General features: G+C 42.0%; 1 protein-coding gene across 2 annotated transcripts in view; it reads right to left on the reverse strand.

Annotated features, from left to right (window-relative positions):
• The window catches only part of SLC4A8 (solute carrier family 4 member 8), a 95926-nt gene that overhangs the window by 21143 nt on the left and 53707 nt on the right, over positions 1-21076 (reverse strand). For both annotated transcript variants that reach the window (XM_055124967.1, XM_055124968.1), the window contains exons 12-20: positions 20301-20475; positions 19226-19359; positions 16883-17128; positions 11428-11533; positions 10731-10892; positions 7026-7139; positions 3351-3512; positions 2164-2415; positions 196-264 (exon numbers count right to left, since the gene is read on the reverse strand). In XM_055124967.1, the coding sequence (XP_054980942.1) occupies positions 196-264; positions 2164-2415; positions 3351-3512; positions 7026-7139; positions 10731-10892; positions 11428-11533; positions 16883-17128; positions 19226-19359; positions 20301-20475 (1420 nt within the window). The remainder of the gene's footprint in view (positions 1-195; positions 265-2163; positions 2416-3350; positions 3513-7025; positions 7140-10730; positions 10893-11427; positions 11534-16882; positions 17129-19225; positions 19360-20300; positions 20476-21076) is intronic.

A 21076-nucleotide genomic window follows, 5' to 3' on the forward strand; every position in this document is an offset into this window, starting at 1 on the left:
CTGGAAGTCTCTGAAACTTCAAGCCAATAGGACTGTATTTTGCCTAATGTCTAAAGAAATGTCCAAAGTCACTTAAGTGGCAGGACTGGTTAACTCAAGAACTGGCTTATGCTTCTCTAGTGGAACTGTTCTTCCTTTGTCAGGACAAGTAAGCTCATGGTGAGACAACATTGCCTTAGCTAAATAATACAGTACCTGAATTCCCTGCAGCGAAGAAACTCCCATGTAGAGGAAAACTCCATAGAGCACGGGCATTGGAATAAACTGGGGACAAAAGAGCAGAAAGACCACAAATTAAAATTGTATCTATTAGAGCACATCAGGACTACAAATACAGACAGACAGACAGACAGACAGACAGACACACACACACACACACACACAGACACACATACACTTTTAAATTTCTAAGAAGAAAGCACAATCACAAAACCACTTCATACACATGTCATTGTCTGCCACCTTTAATGTGTCTTGTATTCAGAAACAAAACCAGAAGCTAATAATCACTGTATCACTGTCATCCCGTTGCTCATCGATTTGCTCGAGCGGGCACCAGTAATATCTCCATTGTGAGACTTGTTGTTACTGTTTTTGCCATATCTAATACGCCACGGGTAGCTTGCCAGGCTCTGCTGTGAGGGCGGGATACTCTCGGTTGCTTGCCGGGCTCTCCAAGAGGGACAGAGGAATTGACCCAGGATGGCCGTGTGGAAGGCAAATGCCCTACTGGCTGTGCTATCGCTCCAGTTCAGAAGCTAATAATACTTTAAATAATTTTGTTCTGAAATGAACTGATTACACATAAATGTAATCTGGTGCTGATTATTTTGTAGGCCTCACATTTTACCCTTATCCACTGTGTGGAAAGGAGCACACACACTCACATGCATAATACACACACATCCTTTTTTTAGAGTACTGGTATCTTTTGTTGTCACACAATCATTTCCTTGGGAATTTGGCATATTTTAACATGCACTAAAATGCTTGCTTTTTAATAACCAGAAACTTGAGGAAAGGAATGGAGTGGTCTCTTACCAGAGATAGAATGATTATATTCTTTTGAGTCCCAATTTTATATTTGTTTAGAATCCTCCCCTAGATTCTTTGCTCAGATACTTTCTATATATATGTCAGCCATAAATTCTTACCACAACCTTACTGCTCTCAAAATCACTTCCTGCTTCACACAAATTCTTATTTCTTTCTTTCTTTTTTAAATTAGGGCCACCACCGGTGGTGGGACTAGGTTCTGCATCCAGGGATGACTCCTGGCAGAGTTCTGGGTACTATATGAGATTCCAGCAGAGTTTGAATCTGAGTTGGCTGGTGCAAGGCAAGTGCCATATCCACTGTACTATTGTTCTGGCCCCCTCATACAATCTCTTAGTAAGGACCATCCATTCCCACACAGATAGTCAAGTCAAAAACATAGCAGAGGCATTTTAATTTTTTCAATTTTCCTCTCTCTATTCCACATCCAGTCATTCACCAAAACCTTTGGATCTTTTTAACAAGGCTCTCTCTTTTCTCCCCCTGCACAACTTTCAATCTCATCTCATTATGTTCTTGGCTTGACTCATGGTCCTGATATTTTCTAGAACATATCTTTTCCTACTTCAAGGCCTGAGTAGATCATTCTCCCATCCCCCATGCCCACTATTCATGGCAGGGCTATCTCCTTCTTGTCTTAAACACCATCTCCTTAGAGAAGATGAATTCGGTGTTCACACCAAGTAGAACACTTAATTCTCTATGGCACTGTACAACATTATATATTTCTTTAATCACTCATCATAATCTGTAATTATCATGTTTGTTTTCATTTTTGCACCATACTCAGCTAGACACAGAGCTTACTCCTGACTGCACAAGAGATCACTCCTGGTATTGCTCGAAGAACCATATGGGGTGTCAGAGTTTGTGGACAAAGCAAGTACCTTACCCACAGTACTGTCTCTCTGACCCCATCATTTTTAAAATAAAAAAAACTAACTATTAACTATGGATTATCTGTCTTACTCCAGTAAAATAAGTTCTTCTGGGTAGGTATTTGTATGCGTATCTGTTTTCATACCACTATATTTCCACAGCTAATGGCAGGGTTTCCAACACAAATAAGACATTATACATTTGCCTTACGAGTGCCTGTGTGCTTACCTTTAATACAGCCGTCATGAAAACTGAGCAGCCCATTAACACGAAGATCATAAGGCCTGTTACTCTTTGCTCTCGAATACCCAAGAACTTGGGCTGTTCTCCAGGAGCAGAGCACTCAGATTCCAACTTAAGACTGTTCACGTGTGTGATGGACAGGACAGTTGCAGCCACAAACCAAGGCAAGCCCATGATGGAGCAGACACCCAGCATGATGGCGACCATCAAGAGGTCCAGGTGGTAGCCACAGCCTTTCTGTAGGGAAACAGAATCTCCATCATCGCCAGCGGTGGGCTGTATGAGGCTAGAATAGCACGCCGAGAGTCTCGGGTCCAGACAGGAAGGGGCATCTTGGATGATCTAGGAGGATCCCAGGAGAGATCTAGGGGTCCCAGGTGGGTTTTCAAACTCCTCAATTTGGAAGAAATACAGAAAAAGGAAGAACACCATGGCCTGTCCTATACCTGCCGGTATTCATTTTTTTTTGGGGGGGGGTCACACCTGGCGATGCACAGGGGTTACTCCTGGCTCTGCACTCAGGAATTACTCCTGGCAGTGCTCAGGGGACCATATGGGATGCTGGGGATTGAACCCGGGTCGGCCGCGTGCAAGGCAAACGCCCTACCCACTGTGCTATCACTTCAGCCCCCGGTATTCATTTTTTAATCCAAATGTCTTCAGATAACAGCCTGAGTTCATTTTGATGACTCTAGGTTGTAGACACCACAGGAGCTAGAGAAACGTCCTCAGTGAACTACAAACATCCCAGCTCCTGTCAATGTGGGTGTTGCCTAGACTAAGTAAAAAAAATACGGGTATATAAGCACGAAGCCTCTCAAACAGGATCTGTGAGCTCCAGCTTCAATATGGAAACCCTAGAATAAACATCAGTGGCAGACTATCTAGGAAACAGTGTGTCAAGACCTGAACCCATAGGGAACCTAAGGGTGTGTGCCCACCTAGTTTCTCACAGGTTTGAGAGGAAATAAATGGAGGCTATGCCTTTTTCTACATCATATCATCCTCTTCCACTCTAGTTTCATCTCCAGTCAATCCCTGTCATTAGGTACAGGAAACCATGGGGATTCCTGTACAAACTTCCTGACCTAAAAGTTTTTACCCTAAAGAAAAGAATAAGAAAATACCGGGCAGGCTGTCTGCCATTAGTCCTTCTGGATCAGAACTTGTACCTTGAGCTTGTGTTCCTTCCTGTTGATGATGACAGCTGTGATCTGCTGGTCCATGAATATCAAGATGGTGCACAGAAGAGCTGGGATAACTGCTGCTATTACGGTCCACCAGGGATTGGGGCCGATCGGACTGATAATCCACCCCCTATCATCTCTTGTTGGCTGAAAGGAAAAAGCAAGGTTTTTATTCTGTATGTTTATTTAACTAAACATCACAGAAAAACATCAAACTGAATCACAATCACAACATACATGTTGTTTTTATATTCGACTTTTTTAGGGCCTCCCAAGCAGAGCTCAGTGGGCTACTTATGGCGATAACTGGCCAGCAATGCCTATCAGCTCAATGCTAAGGCCTGAAGATACAGGACTGCCCAGGCCCTCTGATGCCAGGGAACACCAGAGCTGCCCAGCAGTGCTTAGGGGCCACATCCAGTGATGATTGTGGGCCTCCAGGGCTATACTCAACTTTTCTTGGCAGGGCATGTGATGTCAGGGATCAAACTGGTATCCTACCCATGCCCTACCTTTTTATTCCTAAATGAGAATCCCTTTTATTTATTTTTTTGGGGTCACACCCAGCAATGCTCAGGGGTTACTCCTAGATCTGCACTCAGGAATTACTCCTACCAGTGCTGGGGAGATCATATGGGATGCCGGGGATCAAACTAGATCAGCACGTGCAAGGTTAGTGCCCTACTCACTGTACTATATCTCTCCAGCTCCAAAAATCCCTTTTAAAAACAACATAAAATACATCAACTCCTCAGAAAATATGATCTTATATCAAATCCCATTTGGAGTCACTATTCAATTACAAACTTCTTATGGAAAATTAATTAATTCTTCCTCATATTATCCAAACTACAGACAAAGCAGCTTTACTCAACATTATCCCAAGTTAAATATAACTAACAAAATCTGTTGTCAAAATCTGCTGTCAAGAGCCATCAAGAGAGAGTACAGCGGGTAAGGCACTTCCCTTGCAAGCTGCTGGCCTGGGTTTGATCCCTGTCCCTCTCTATGGCCCCCTGAGCTCTGCCAGAAGTGATCCCGGAATACAGAGTCAAGAATAAGCACAGACAGGTGTGGCCCAAAAATAAAAAACAAAAAACAAAATCAGCTTTCAAGAACTGACTTCCAAATACAAATGTAAGTAACTTTTTTTTAATCCTTTTCATTGCTCCCTTTCAGAAGCCACATAATGTCTGTCCACAGTACAACATAAAAGTAAGATAGAGCTAGTTGTGTGGAATAGTCTGAGTTTTGATCAGATTTGCCAGGTGCTTTCTCTCCTCAGCTATGAACCAGGGGTCCAAGTACCACACTTAAAAATATCATCCCAAACTGCTAAACTTGGGAGCCTGTTTAACACGAATCCCACTCCAATGTCTCATAAGCCTTGCTAATATTTTCATAAAATACCTGAACTCTCCTAGATACACAAATAACTCTACCCAAGTATTCCATAAAGAAAAGTTCACCTAGTTTGGTAAATAATGCTGGAGGACAAAAGATGAAGGATACAAACTTGTTCCAGAATTGGTCCCAAACTCAATAAGCAAAGACCATTATACCCAACGTATATGGTTCTATATTGACCGTGATTCAAGATTTTAAAATACCACCAAGATCCAAAATACCAATGGATCAGGTTCTGAAAGTCATAAACCCTGTTTCCTTAGTTAAGATGTTCTAGTTTAAATTTTCAGGCCCACCCCAAAATTGATTAAACTGTGGCTGATCTTTATCCACTAGTAATAAATAGTACTGGCCTTGGGGCTGGAGCAATAGCACAGCGGGTAGGGCGTTTGCCTTGCACATGGCCAACCCAAGTTCGATTCCCAGCATCCCATATGGTCCCCTGAGCACCGACAGGGGTGATTCCTGAGTGCAGAGCTAGGAGTGACCCCTGTGCATCGCCGGGTGTGACCCAATAAGAAAAAAAATAGTACTGGCCTTCAGACTGGGTTAGTGGGGGCCATGTATAATATAACGTAAAAAGGAAAAGGAAAGAATGAAATTTCATCTTTGCTTCCTAGAAGCAAGGCTACCAACAGCAACATTTCCTTTGACATTGTCCCCTTCCCTTTCCCTTTTCTCCCCCTCCTCCCAGAGGCTTTCTTCTCAGATATGCTGGAAAATTAGCGCCTCCTGGCTATCTTAAGCCTCCCCAGTAGGAAATCTTTCCAAGGACTGTCTCATGCTCTCAAAATGCTTATTTTTACACAAAATCCACCCTCCTGCAGTCCTGTCCGCAGCAAGATATTAGAGAGAAAGCTGATTGTGCTCACTCACTCCATGGGAGAATAACATTCTCAGAAGGATTTTAGTAAAAATACATCTCAGAAGTTTTTTAATCCATTAGCTTCTGATGATAGAATGCTGATTCTAAAAATCTTAAACCTCAGGAAATAAGGAAAAATATATTTTAACCATGGCTACATTAGGGAGAGAGACAGACAAAGGGAGTCTGAAAGCTGACTCTCTAAGGCTTTACCTTCCCCCCTACCTTCTACTCCTCCCCAGGCTCCCCAACCCCTCACTCTCCTCTCGCTTCCTGCTTCCTTCCATGCCACGGTGTGTGCCCAGGTCTTCCGCTCAGTCTGTGAGGGACCCATGGAACTGAATTTTTAAATCTTCTGTTTACTTAGTACCCACAAAATGAAGTAGATTTTGAGTCCTCATATACCGATCATTTGTTTTACCTTTTGTATAGATTTCTTTTTAAGTATTACAGATTGCATAGCATTAGTTACATAAGAAAGATGAAATAGTATTGAAGAGATGTTGACTGCTCTGGGGGGACACAAGACTCTTAGTGAGGCTCCCTGGTTAGCATCTCCTCACACTGCAAAATCCGGAGGAAAGGATCCAAGTCCTACATATACCTTGTTCCTTGAACAGTTGGTGCTGAAAGAAAGTACTATTAACCTGACGGGTCCTGTAACCCATGTTTCCACAGAGTCTGGTATGTAATGTATGTAAGTAAATGTGCACCTTTACATGAAAGGGATTTAAATATCAACCTTTTTCTTTTTTCTTTTCTTTTTTTTTTTTTGGCTTTTTGGGTCACACCCAGCGATGCTCAGGGGTTACTCCTGGCTTTGCACTCAGGAATTACTCCTGGCAGTGCTGGGGGGCTATATGGGATGCTGGGGGTCGAACCTGGGTCTGCCGAATGCAAGGCAAATGTCCTACCTGCTGTACTGTCACTCTGGCCCCTTAACCTATTTTTAAAAGTGCTAAGTGCCAGAGAGGTTGTGCTCAATGGGCTAGTGTGCATGCTTGCAGTGGGAGGTCTGGGTTCAATCCCCAGCACTTCCTGGTCTCCTGAACACAGCCAGAGGAAGCCCAGACCGCAGAGCAGGGAGTAGCCCCTAAGCACTCTTGGGTGTAGACCAAAAGTAAAACAACAACAACGAAGAAAATAAAAATACTAAGTGGTGTCAGTAATAATAAATAATACTTTCATTCATTAAACAGTATCAGTTTTCTATTCTCCTTTCTATCATGAACTCAGGCCTAAAGAGTTCGCTTTTTTGAGATAAGGCAGGAGAACAAGATTCAGATTTAGAAGGCTACAAAGTTCATGATTTTCATGATTAGAACACAGAAAAGCCTTTCAAAGGAACTCAGTACTAGATCCTCTAGCTCTGCATGAGAGTTCTTTACCTTAAATACACTGGGAACTTGGAGCTTTGGTGATGGAACTCCAATCAAAAAGTCAATAATCACCATTGTGAAGATAGTGAGGAAAACTGCAAAATCACTCACCATGGAACGCACCTACCATGAGAAAGGATTGGAAAAATATTTTGTTATGTCAAATATGGTAGAAAAGAAGGCATTATTATAGAAGTTAAATTCTTGAAAGGATATTTTGATAGTTACATTTACATAAGCATATTTAAACAACAGGAACATACTGCTCTACCTAAATTAATGCCCAGAAAGTACTCATATGATACAGGTGAATGAATCATCTGACAACTTCCAAATTACCAACTTGAGGCTCTGAAGAGCTCTTTAAACCATTCAGATTCAGGTGTAAGCAACCTCCATCAATGCAAGTCAGGATCCACAGTAACAGGATCAACTTCTCTTCCTCCCCTTACTCAGCATCTAATTCACTGAATGCAATACTGCTGGCTTCACCTTGAGGACAAATAAGACCCTGAGCACTTCTCTCCACCTCTGTTGCCTCAACCTAACTTGAAGTTGCTCTCAGCTTTCTCTGTGTGGAAGCAGCAGCCTCAAAGGCTTGTTTCCTTCCACCCTCCTTTAAAGCCAAATGACCACAGAAACACAGTAAGAGGGATTATTTCAATCTTCTACCCCAAAACCTGAAGTAGCACCTCATTTCACTGAGTATTTTAAAACCCAAATACCTGAGAGATAATACAGTGGGTAAGATGCTTGCCTTGCATGTGGCTGACCAGGGTTTGATCCTCAGCAGCCCATAATGGTCCCTGGAGCACTGCCAGGAGTGATTCCTGAGCACACTCAGGAGTAACCCCAGAGTATGGCCAGGTATGGCCCAAAACAAACAACAATCACAATAAAACCCAACACCTTCCAGGCCTACTGGCCTTACTGGGTCCCACACACCGGCTTCATTGTCTCTTCATCCCCAGCTCCCAATTTCTCCTACTTGCTCCTTCTGCTCTGCTCACATACACTTCCTAGTTCCTTAAACATGCTGGACTCATTCCCACCTCAGGGTTTGTACTTGCTCATCTTTCTACCTCAAACGCCATCCTTCAGGTAAATTCTTTCGTAAATTCTCATTCACCTTCTTTACATTCACTCAAAACTTCTCCATGAGATCCTCCTTTCTGATGATACCACATAAAATAGGCCATCTACCCTTCCTCTCGCATTCCTGTACTCTTTTCGTGCTCTTTCTCTATAGTACTTACCACCATTTTGTCCCTAGATGAGTATTCCCAATTCATAGTTTATAGTAAAATAAAACATCTTTCAAATGTTAAGTTCCTTCCTTAATCTGAACTTTTGCTAGAGATAAAATAAAACGCATCTTACACGATACTTTCTCTGTGTACTTGGCTTTCCTTTGAAACCTGACTTTTCTAGATTCCTCCTCTCTGGTTTTACAAATTTCCCCCTAAACATTGCATAAATTTTTTAATGGCATAGCTGCCCCCACTGAGACCCCCATCTTGTGGGTCAGCATTCTGGAACCCAGAGTATCTCTCTCCTCTGGCCTCCATGGGCTTACGCCCAGAGTGACATGCGAGCATTTACTATTGTCTCAGACAAACCTGAGTTTGTCTCTGACTGCTTGATGTTTCTTCTTCCTACTTCATTGTAGGATGACATTACTTTGTCCTCTCCCCCTTTGCCACGAGGAGCTTGTCCCGGTTTTTCCTGGAGTTTAGGCTTACCCCAGTCTCACCCATCAAGGTGTTCCCGAATCTCACCCATCCCTTTGTTTAGCTGTAATCACTTCTCTATGCTCTCTTTCCCAAAAACAGTTAATCAGCTTCTCCCCCTAATTTGACTCTGCTAATTTGTAAGGTCAGACCTTCCTAAGATACTAAACTTATAAGTTAATATTGCCTTTCTCCTCTCCTTATGCCTTTTGATTAATTTACTTTAAAGCAATGTCCTTTTTGTATAGACACAAGAAGACAATATTATGCTTTTGTAACTTGGGACTTAATTGGCTTTGAATATTATTCATTCCCGGGCATCTGCTTTCTCCACTTAAGCCTCAGTTGCTCTCAGTCACTAGCACCCCAAAAGCAGGGTCCTGACGAGGGACGGGATGGATCCAGGGCAAGCGGTGCTCGAATGGGCCTGGCCAAAGTGCCTAATTCTTAACTATAAGTTAGGAGTTTGATCATAGACAAATGCTGTCATGAGCCAAAAGTAATGACGAGACTAGGACCCTGCTAGGGATAGGAAAGACTGATCCGGCCTGAGCACTGCAGTCTGAGATCGAGATGGCCCCAGGAGAGCAATTCTATAAGCTTTAATGCATTTCTTATTGTGTCCATACAAAATGATTAATATTATGAATGCTTATATGTTTGCTGGATGAGGAGAGGAGAAACACACTCATGGGACTCCGCCTTTGGGTGGATCCTCCTGCTGAAAGAGAATCAGTCCTAGGAGAAGCATCCCCTGAGGGAAAGGAACCTTACCCTATTGATGGTGACCACACCTATGTGTACGCCCCAACCCCCTCATGCTAGGGGATTTAACTAGGCTGTAAGAGTGGGTTGGGGGGCCAGATCCAGAGATCCTGAGAGAGATCGAGAGCCGGGAGAGAAGCAGAGAGAAGGAAATAAACTGATCGAGCAGCCAGTATGGCCTTCTTCCTTCCGTCGCCTGCCCTTGACTGACAGCACACACAATGGTTCCAGAGCACCAAACATGGGCTGTGAGACAGAGCCGCTCAGAGAGCCCTCGAGTGCACACGCCCGTCAGTGTGCTTTAGTTTTTTACAGCTAGCGTCCCTACACTTCATGTCAGAGAACATGTCTTAAACGTTTTTTGCATACCTCATAGCACTTACCCAGAATCCAGCAAGCAGTCAATACCAAACAGCCACTTGGTACTTGTCTGTCCAACCAAAACCAGTATTAGAACTTATTACTAAGTGCCTCCATTAATTACTATGTATATTCATTGAAGTAATGTTGCAAGGACAGCAAATGTTTAATCAACTAAGTCACTACCCATTTATACATCTTGTTCTGCAAACATGCCTGCTTGAAACCTTACTTACAGTAAAACAAACAAACAAAAAACCCCTAAACATTTCTTTTTCAGTCAGGATTATTTTTCAAAGCATTAAAAAAAGGTCTTTCTCTACTTAGTTTCTAACTTTTGACCTGCCAAAACCAGTCACAATACAAACAACACCATCAGAAAAAGGCTGCTGAGACTTCAGCTGTGTAAACCATGTTATGATATTCTGGCTGCTGCAGTAAATGTGACTAGTGATTTCAGAAGCTATTACAAGAATGGTATCATAAGACTTTTGCTTTTCCTATCTATCCAAGTGATCACCCCAATATTCAGGATGCAGCCCCCCCAACTGCAGGCTACATGTCCCAGTATCTATAAACAAAACAAAATAGCTTTTAGAGAACACTGCAACTACCTTAAACTCTGGCACCTTTAAATTAAAAAATAAAACCCTTTAAAATATTTACTTCTCAATAAGCATTAATTCCTCATTCATGAATGAAGCTGGCAGACACTAGAAGGAGAAAATGTCAGTGTGGTATTTATCAGAACTTTTGAGGGCTCTCCACCTGCCAATCTACTTAACAAACATGGCGGCTAAGAACAAATGCCGACTGTTAGAATTTTAACTCAAAGGAAATGCACGTGCATGCTACCTACTCTGGTCGGGAAATAGCGGCTTGTCTTAAATGTCTTTAAGGTACTGGAGAGTATGAAGGTGGTGAAGAAGAGAATGCAGGACCAAAAGAGCACATCAGGAGTATAGGGCCCATGATGGCCACACGCAGATCCCACGAACTCTCCATGCATCTCCTGGCATTCCTGGAGGAACAAATGTTCTGGTTGATCAAAGGCAGCACCAGGGAACACACATCTCCTTTCCTCTCAGCTCGCTGCTGGCTGCAGCAGGGCAGACATTCATCTCAGTCCTTGCAATTGTGGATCTCTCAATTGCACGGCCCCTCTGAGACACTGTGACGATTTAAAATCCCAACTAAGATACTTTGCAAAATGAAACCAGAACTGTCCCTAGCTAATATCAGAGTCTGGGAAGGTCCTAACCATATATATTGTTTTTCTCACAGATGACTTCCAAACATAAATGCTCTTCATACCCTACACAACCTGGATCTGCTCCCCTGCCCTCTGACTACATCCCCATATACCCAAAACCTCAGCCACTGGGTAAGATACATATACTCATTTTCTTTTCCCTTTATGAACAAGAGAACCTTTAAGGGGGAAATGAAACAAGAAGCTATTTTTTAAAAACTTCATTTTATAAACATCAGCATTTGCTGAAGGGGCCATCTTACTTCTCCCAGAAGATGCCAGGGTGTTGGCAGCCCAGACTTACGCTAACGGTCAGGTTAGCCCAGTGGACTTCTGCTGTAACGATGTTGTGGTCCTTCCAGTACTGCAGGGTGTGGTTGTTCGGGTTCTCTGGGAGAGTACATCTGCAGCTGAGAAGAGGAAAAAGAACGATTCCTGAGGGAAGTAGTCAAATATTCAATCAGATAATTTTAGCACCTGTCAGCTAAAGATTGTTACAGTCTCTTTTGATTTCCTTCTGCCCACTTTAGAACCTGAGGTTTGTTCTGTGGATTGAGGCCTATCTCTAGGCCTAAAGACATCCTAGTTTTAAATCAGTTATTATTAAAGATTGATTTCAATCAGAATATGGGACTTGGATGAATTATATTGACAACAAAATTTGAGATGTGATGTGCCCAAAGTAAGTCCTGGAAGTTACCTTGTTTAATTTCTGTATCTTGGACTCTGACAAGTTTCGAAATCCAATCTATGCAACAAGAAGGAGTGGATATCCATTTCGATTTCAGTGCCTTCCTCCAAAGTCTGAGTACCCTGCTCCCTATCACATTACTGCTCTAAATTCTGGTTATTTTTGAATTTGTAGTGGGAGTAAGTACATCCTGATATTACATTCTTCCCAATACTATTTCACTACCTTGATCATTCTCTGGTTTCCCCAAACCCACTCCTCATCTCAACTAGATCAGATCAGACCTGTCTCATTGGCCATCATATTAATTTCCAGTCTAGCACGCCTCATGCTTGAACTGGTTTCCAGTACCCTAAACTGACACAGCCATCCCCACTAGCCTCATCTGTTAATTTGCTGCTTCTGTTTGGGGACCATATTCAATTGTGTTTAGAGCTTACTCCTAGCTCTGCACCCCGGGATCACTTCTGGAAGGCCTGAGAGACCATACTTGGTACCAAGGATTGAATCTGGGTCAACCCCTACAAGGTAAGCACCTTACCCACTATACTATCTCTCTGCTTCTTAGTCTATGAATTTAATGAGTATAAAGGGAGGATATAATAGAATTTAAAATTTTATTAAAAAATAGAGATAAATCAACAAAATGAAAAGTAATAGGGGCCAGGGAGATGGCTCAAAAGGCTAGAGTGTATGCCTGGCATTACATGACGCCTCATTACATGACACTGCTGGGTGTAGTCGCACAGGTCCCCAAGTATTGCTGGATATTGTAGGATTACATAGCTTTAGGTAGTTTAGGTTTATTGGGTTACTCCCGTCACAGTGCTCCCATTCCTCTGTGTTTATTTGTAGCTTCTTTCTTAGTGTACTGTTGACTTGTAAATAATGTCTTTCTCTTCTCCTTGAGTCCTTTGCATAGCTTATTCAGAGCAAGTCCTTTTTGTATGGACAAAGAAAGACATTTATTAATATGCCTTTGCAATTGGGATTTAATTGGCTTTGAATATTATTAATTCCCGGGCATCTACTTTCTTGACTGTAGCCTTGGTTTCCCTCAGTTCCTAGACCTCTAAAAGGCAGGGTCCCAACGGGGGACGAGAAGGACCCAGGGCAAGCGGTAAGTTATGTGCTACCCTGGCATCGAGATGGGCCTGGCCAAAGTGCCTCATTCTTAACTATAAGTTAAGAGTCTGATCATGGACAAGTGCTGTCATGATCTTAAAGTAATGTCGAGACTAGGACCCTGCTAGGGATAATCTGGCCTGAGCACTGTAGTCTGAGCTTGAGATGGCCCCAGGAGAGCAATTCTAAAAGCTTAATGCATCTCTTGCTATGCCCATACAAAACGATTAATATTATGAATGCTTATATGTTTGTTGGACAAGGAGAGGAGAAACACAACCATGGGATTTCATCATTGATGGGTCCTGCTGAAAGAGTATCTGTCCTAGAGAATAGGTGTTCTGCTATTGATATTGAACCTTTTAAGCTTGAATTGTTACATTGTAGATTCCAGGCTCTGGCCCAGCCTAGTCTTTGGGATGTAGATTTCAGGTGCTGCCTAGTTTGTAATTGACAATGTAGATTTCATGTGGCAGCCCAGCCCAGTCTTTGGACTGTAAATCCCAGTGCTTTTCAGCCCAAGGAAGGCTTCGGTTTTGGTTTTGTATCTTCTTTCCGGAGGCCTAGATTACTGGCCTGCAGATACAAGAGAATAATGTTGCCTCAATGTTCTTCCTGTAAGATCTTTTGGTGCCTTTGGTGACGTCAATGTATTGAGCCATGAGCATAAAGGGGTTCTGAGAGAGAGACATGGGGAAGGAGAGCCTAGAGAAGCAGTGGAGTAGATCCAGAGAAAGGCCGGAGCTGGGAGTGCGGGAGTAACCCAATAAACCTAAACTACCTGAAGCTATGTAATCCTACAGGATATGGTCACTAAGCACTATTGGAGTGACCGTGCTGGGTATCAGCTGTGCTGTGCCCAAGCAGCATTGCAAACCTGATCCTAGCTAGCACTGAACTCTCAGGTCTGCACCGCTGGACCAACTATCACCAGAAGCAATCCTTGGGCCCTAAGCACTATTTGAGAGGTTCCCTTCCCCCCGCACCTCCCAAAAATCTAGCCTTTAGGGAAAACAGAATGGTTGTTCCCAAAATAATAAAAAAAAAGTCTACCATATGACATAGCAGTTTCATTTCTAGGCATGTCTGAATAACATGAAAACACTTAAGTCAAAGAATATATATGTACTCCTATATTCATTGAAGCAATATTTACAAGAGCAAAAATATGAAAAGTCCTAAATGCTCAATGACAGATGATTGAGCAAAGATGTTCAGGATCCAAGAAGATAGCTCAAAGTGTTGCAGTACATGTTTTGCCAATGAAAGGCCAGAGGCACTGCCAGTGTATGACCCCCAAAATTTAGAAAAGAAAGAAAGATGTGATATAAGATTCACAGTTATAAAAAGATAAATTCATGCCTAAATCTATAAGGACAGAACTGGAAGGCATTAGGCTAAGTGAAACATGAAGAAGCAAAGCAAAGGAACTGATAAAAACCAGTCTAAACTGAATCTTTTGATTCTGATTGCAAAATTGAGGCTACCAGAAGGGAGAAAAGGAGCACAGGGCACAAGGGGTCCCAAGGATTGTGGTGGAGGGTTACTGGTACTTTGGTAATAAGCGTGGTGTGGTAACATACATTTGAAGAAGTGTGAGCCTTCACACTTCTTTCAAATATTGTAAACAGTTTTGTAAACCGGCATAACCCAAATCTAAAAAAGTAATGAAAAGATGTCCAAGAAAAATACTAAAGTAAAGCTGGTAAGGGACTTGTCAACTAACATGTACCTTCTATGTTAACAGACATTTCTGTATTCCTTGACAATTTTGGCCAATCCCAGAATCTCTTTAAGATTGTCTTTCCCAAGCCTTTATCAAAAATAAGATGCTCCATTATCAAAATGAAATACAAGCAGATTTATTCAAGTCCTCTTTATAACCCATTTTTCCATACACTTTGTATAACAACAGACATTTATTCCAGTGTTATTGATATATTAAAAAATAAGTATATCTCAAATGCCATATTATACAAGTTTTTTCTGGAGAAATTTTGGTGAATATAGAAAACCACTCCTAGCTGATAACAAATTAAACAGAAAAATGCAAAACATGGCACAGACATATATTTCAAAGACTTCATTATGACTCACACTCATTTAGAGTTGGTCTTACTACCTTCTTTCCTACTTCATCCTATATCCACCACAGCACAATCACTCAATATCTATGATTCTTCCAACTCTTTTTTTTTAACTGAATCACAGTGATACACATTTACAAAGTAGTCCATGATTAGATTTCAGCCATAGAATGTTCTAACACCTGCCCCTTCACAGTGTACTTTCCCTACCACCAACGGTCCCAGTTTCCCTCCTGCACCCCACACCCCAGCCTGCCATGGGAGGCACTTTTCTTTCTCTTTCTTTCTCTATTTCTCTCTCTCTCTCGTTCATTCCTTTATTTCTCTTCCTTCCTTCCTTCCTTCCTTCCTTCCTTCCTTCCTTCCTTCCTTCCTTCCTTCCTTCCTTCCTTCCTTCCTTCCTTCCTTCTTCCCTCCCTCTCTTCCTTCCTTCCTTCCTTCCTTCCTTCCTTCCTTCCTTCCTTCCTTCCTTCCTTCCTTCCTTCCTTCCTTCCTTCCTTCCTTCCTTCTTTCCTCCCTCCCTCCCTCTCCCCCTCATCTCTCTCATGCCCTGGTTTGAGATTAGCATCATATGAACCAAATAGGAAAAAATATTGTTCAATGAATAAACAATTAAAAGACTCAAAGAAGGACCTTATTCCAATACCAAACGGTAATCTATAAGACTTCAAAGATGATACTATTCAACAGTTTTTACTTTGTAATAAAAAAAATTTTTAAAGATTTTAATACTTTTTATAAACTTATTTCTGAACATTTAGTGAGTGGACAACAAGAATGTATTGAAGGGTCTCTGTGGCAGTTGAACAGATGCCTGCAGGCAGCATGCTCTCTCTGCCCAGCCTGCTTCATGCTGTTGGCTTTATAACCAGGCCCCTCATATCACAGCTGTACATCTTAATATTCAAAGACAAAGGATGAGGTTCTTTGGTCACAATTTAAAGAATATCATGCTAGAGAGAAATGATTTATTGGACTAAACTCCCAAGTGTCTGAACACATAACCAAATACTATGTTTCTTTTCTAGACGGTCCAAACTATATTGAGCACATGAAAAAATGATTCTTAGTTACCATCTAGAGTTAAAATTTCATTTAATAAATAGATTTCTAGATTTTTAGAATTCAGAGAAGACTCATGAACCCAAAACTATTAATAATTTTCAAATAATAATTCCTAGGAATATATACTGAATACACTTCCAGAGTATTCTGGAGCGATAGCACAGCAGGTAAGGCATTTGCCTTGCACTCAGCCAACCTGGGTTCGATTCTTCCGTCCCTCTCGGAGAGCCCCGCAAACTACCAAGAGTATCCCACCCGCACGGCAGAGCCTGGCAAGCTACCTGCGGCATATCCGATATGCCAAAAACAGTAACAAGTCTCACAATGGAGATGTTACTGGTGCCCGCTCGAGCAAATTGATGAACGACAGGATGACAGTGCTACACTTCCAGAGAAAGAGAATTTACTCTCTCACATGGTTTCATAGTCCTTTCAAAAGTTCTTCCTATTATTTAATTAGAATTCACACACACACACACACACACACACACACACACACACACACACACACACACACACTATGTTTGCAGCCTAATTTTATCCCAATGCCAGCAACTAAAAAATGCTCCAAAAGTATCTGTCAAGTCCCCTCTGAGGTTTACTCTTAGCCCATCTTCTCCATCTTCATTTCTGTTTCCTAGCAAACCTCTACGATTTGAATCTGAGCTCTTTTTATCCCAGAAAGCCAGCATGTTCCTTACCAGAAGCTACAAGCACTGCCTGGTTGGCTGTATCCACCACCAGACTCAGGGACTTGGTTTGATTTTGAAAAAACCAAAAGGCATACTTACTAATACAGGCTAAGGTGGTCCAGCTGGCTATGCATGTGGATAGGGTAAGTCTCTGCCAGGTGAATCAGCTTTTCTATTGCTTCGTAGATAAAAATAATACAAATCAGAGAGGCAAATGCTTCTTCAGTGAAGCGGGTAATGTAGCAGACAAGAGAACTGGCATCAGTCGCAACAAGGACGATACACAGGAAGGCGGTCCACAGTCCGATACAAGCTCGCAGTGACAGGTATGAAAGAGCATAGTCTCTGAAACAACAGGAAGGCATCAAAAGGCATGGATGGATGGCAGCAATGAAGGGACAAAGGGTGTGAAATGTGGTTAGTCCGTTTCATAGAACCCATCCCAGTCCCATGACCCAGTTAATCTCTAGATCACTTCATGTCTGCATGCTGCCATGAGACAGCTGTGATAAAGATTTGCTTCACAGGAGGTATTTTTCCAGAACAGAAATGTGAAAAGTGGGGCTAGAGAGATAGGACATGTTGGTTGCATGCAGCCAACCTGGGTTTGAGTCCTTGCACTCTACAGGGACCCCCCAAGCCTTCCAGAAGTGATCCCTGAATGCAGAGCCAGGAGTATGCCCTGAGTTCTGCTGGGTGTAGTACAAAAAAAAACAAACCAAAAAAAAGGTGGAAAGTGGGAAAAGGAATTGTGCCACACATATTTCTATCATCATTATCCAATGTACCTAAGACATATTATTTAGTTAAGAATAGGGGACTGGCCATGGCTTGGAAGCCGGCCTCACATGCTGGGGGAAAAGACAGCTCAGATAGAGAAGGGAACACTGAGTATAGGGTATTTGGAGGACCTGCTCGGGTTGGGAGATGCATGCTGAATGCAGACTATAGATCAAACACAGTGGCCACTCAATGCCTCTATTGCAAACCACAACACCCAAAAGGAGAGCGAGAACTAAAGGGAATGCCCTGCCACAGAGGCGGGGTGGGGTGGGGTGGGGGCGTGGAGTGGGGGGTGGAAGGGATACTGGGATCATTGGTGGTGGAAAATGGACACTGGTGGAAGGATGGGTACTCGGTCATTGTATGACTGAAATGCAAACATGAAAGTTTGTAACTATACCCCACATTAATTCACTAATGAAAAAAAAGAATAGGGGACTTAATCAATTTACTTCTAATAGAAAAATAGAAAAAGTATTTCTAAATATTTTTTATTTTTTATTTTTTTAAAATTTTTTATTGAGTCACCATGTGGAAAGTTACAAAGGTTTCAGGTTTAAATCTCAGTTATACAATGCTCGAATACCCATCCTTTCACCAGTGCTCATATTCCACCACCAAGAATCCCAGTATAGCTCCACCCCGCCCCCCCACACCCCTAACCCCCCACGCCCCTAGCCCCCCCACCCTTAGCCCCCCGCCTGTGTAACTAATAAATTTCACTTTACTTTCACTTTGATTGCATACAATATCTAAATATTTTTTAAACAAGTATAAAACAGTGCTTAGATTCTACTACCTCTAGAAACTAGAATATTGAGGGTAAAAATATTTAAGCAAAATTAAAAATGGACTTGAAATAGAATAGTTTGAATTGTTTAGGAAAGCACTTTTTAAAATGTGGATTCACTGTATTGATCATTTCACAATATATACAAATATCAGCTCATTATGCTGTACAGCTGTAACTGATAAATGTATATTTTATATAAATTATATAATAAAATATATAGGGGCCGGAGCGATAGCACAGCGGGTAGGGCGTTTGCCTTGCACGCGGCCGACCTGGGTTCGATCCCCGGCATCCCATATGGTCCCCCAAGCACTGCCAGGAGCAATTCCTGAGTGCAAAGCCAGGAGTAACCCCTGAGCATCGCTGGGTGTGACCCAAAAAGCAAAAAAAAAAAAAAAAAAAAAAAAAATTAAAAATAAATAAATAAATAAATAAAATATATAATACTTCAATAAATAAATAAAAGAAAATGGAGAAGGGACTTCAGTAATAAATGAGGGATATTAACAAGGCTCTTTAAGAGTAAAATAGGATATCTTCTATGTTAGGTATGGTACTACCTGGGTTCAGGACAACAGACCAAATAACAATCTTCCTTCAGGTTTTTGTTTTGTCTTTATTCCTGGCTCTGAGCTCAGGGGCAGGCATCTGGAGCGCTTCGGGGAACACAGGGGACGCTGGGGATCAAACCCAGGTTGGCTGTGTGCCAGGTAAGAAAGAGTCCTACTCTCTGTACTATCACTCCAGACCCCTTCCTGCACATTTTTTATAGTTCAGAACAATTCCTGCCTGCCTATATTCATTAGTATTCAGTTCTAAGAGAATAATAACCATTCCCAGCTAAGAGTATTCAGAAAATATCTTACTTGCAGAATTTGAACAAAATCTTTTCAAACACCAGCACTGGCCCAGTACTTCCCAGGATGGTGAGAGCCTGTCCCGCAAACAAGGAATATGCAATCCCAGTCATGGAGGCTCCAAACAAGGATTCAATTGCACTCTGAGAGAGAGAGAGAGAGACAGAGATAGAGTCAGAGACGAGACAGAGAGACACACAGACAGACACACACATAGCGAGAGCGAGAGCACGCGCGAGAGAGAAAATCATTTGTTCATAGGTCATCTATCTATATGGAGCGATAGCACAGCGGTAGGGTATTCGCCTTTCACGCAGCCGACCCGTGTTCGATTCCTCCGCCCCTCTTGGAGAGCCCAGCAAGCTACCGAGAGTATCGCCCGCATGGCAGAGCCTGGCAAGCTACCCGTGGCGTATTGGATATGCCAAAAACAGCAACAATAAGTCTCACAATGAGAGACGTTACTGGTGCCCGCTCGAACAAATCGATGAGCAACGGGATGACAGTGACAGTGACAGGTCATCTATCTATAACAAATAACATGGGCTTAATTGCATTTCTGTCTTAGCTCTTAACCTCCTGATAAATTGTATTTCATCTTACAGTGATGCATATAAACTGTTGAGTGCTTCTAAAAATAAAAACAAATATTACTTTCACAAATTCATCTACATAAATTCCTCAACAAAGTCCTGTTCTACAATGACTTAATACAAAAAGCAGCTAGAAACCACAATGGTACCATTTCTACTACAAACTATCATTTGGAATCATCTTAAATCTTATTTCCAAATGGTACCAACATGTCATTTTCCATCCTTGATATGATTTTCAGTGGTCAATCAGCTACAGAAGTGGATATTCGAGCAGAAAAGAGTCTGTTTTAAAGGGCGGAGTATATGGCTGTCGCAGAGTGAATCAGAAGACTACAGAAATTTACACCATATAACTCACTCAGTTCAGACATGTGGAAGCATAATGCTCTCCGTGCCCCCAACCCCCACAACGCCACTCTCTGCAGCAGACTAAGCAGACTAATATTTTAGTTTTGCTGGGACCATAAGAAGTAGTTAAAATTTCTTACTATGCGTCCCTCTGTAGCTTCTCCGAGCAATCCTCCAAAGGTGATGACAGGTGACATGCAGGCACAATACAGGAACAGAAAGGAAGCCAAACACTGTAGGCTGAGTGCATCCCGGTAGTCACTCCAGTACCAAGGGGCCTTTCGCTTGATGTCCAGCACCAAGCCCCCAAACAGCCTGTGAAAATATGGCAGATAAGCCTCTAACACAGTCCCTCTTTCAAACAAAACCATATGAACTGTACACATTTGAAAACATCTCAGATGTGCTCCTGTCATCAGATACAGGAGATCTCGCTGATATCAGCAAAGATTTTATTTGCAATCAAGAACAATACATCATCATTATTATTAAGTAGTAAAATAATTTATTTGGGTATCCATTTTATCCAGTCAATGAAAAATTCAAAAAGGTAACATGCAATTAAATATTAGCTCCAAACTTCAAATCTGAGCTGTGGGGGAAGAAATGTGCAAATTAATTCAAGGTATTAAAATTGTTAGTTATATTATGTTTTCTAGATAAAAGGTCGCATGCAATTTCCTACTCTTAAGACATTAGCATAATAATTCATTCATGCGGTTGACAAGTAGTAGCAGATACTTGGTGCTATGCCAGGTATTGGAGATGCAGCAGTGAGCAAGAAAAACACAGCCCGCCTCTCCAGAACAACATTCTAATGGAGGAGACAGGCAGTGCTGCCTACGGGGGAGACAGCAGCATAGAACAGGAAGGGGCCTTTGACAGGGATTCAGAGAATGAACCAGGAGTTAGTCAC

The sequence above is a fragment of the Sorex araneus genome, chromosome 2, assembly GCF_027595985.1.
Source record: "Sorex araneus isolate mSorAra2 chromosome 2, mSorAra2.pri, whole genome shotgun sequence".
NCBI lineage: Eukaryota > Metazoa > Chordata > Mammalia > Eulipotyphla > Soricidae > Sorex > Sorex araneus.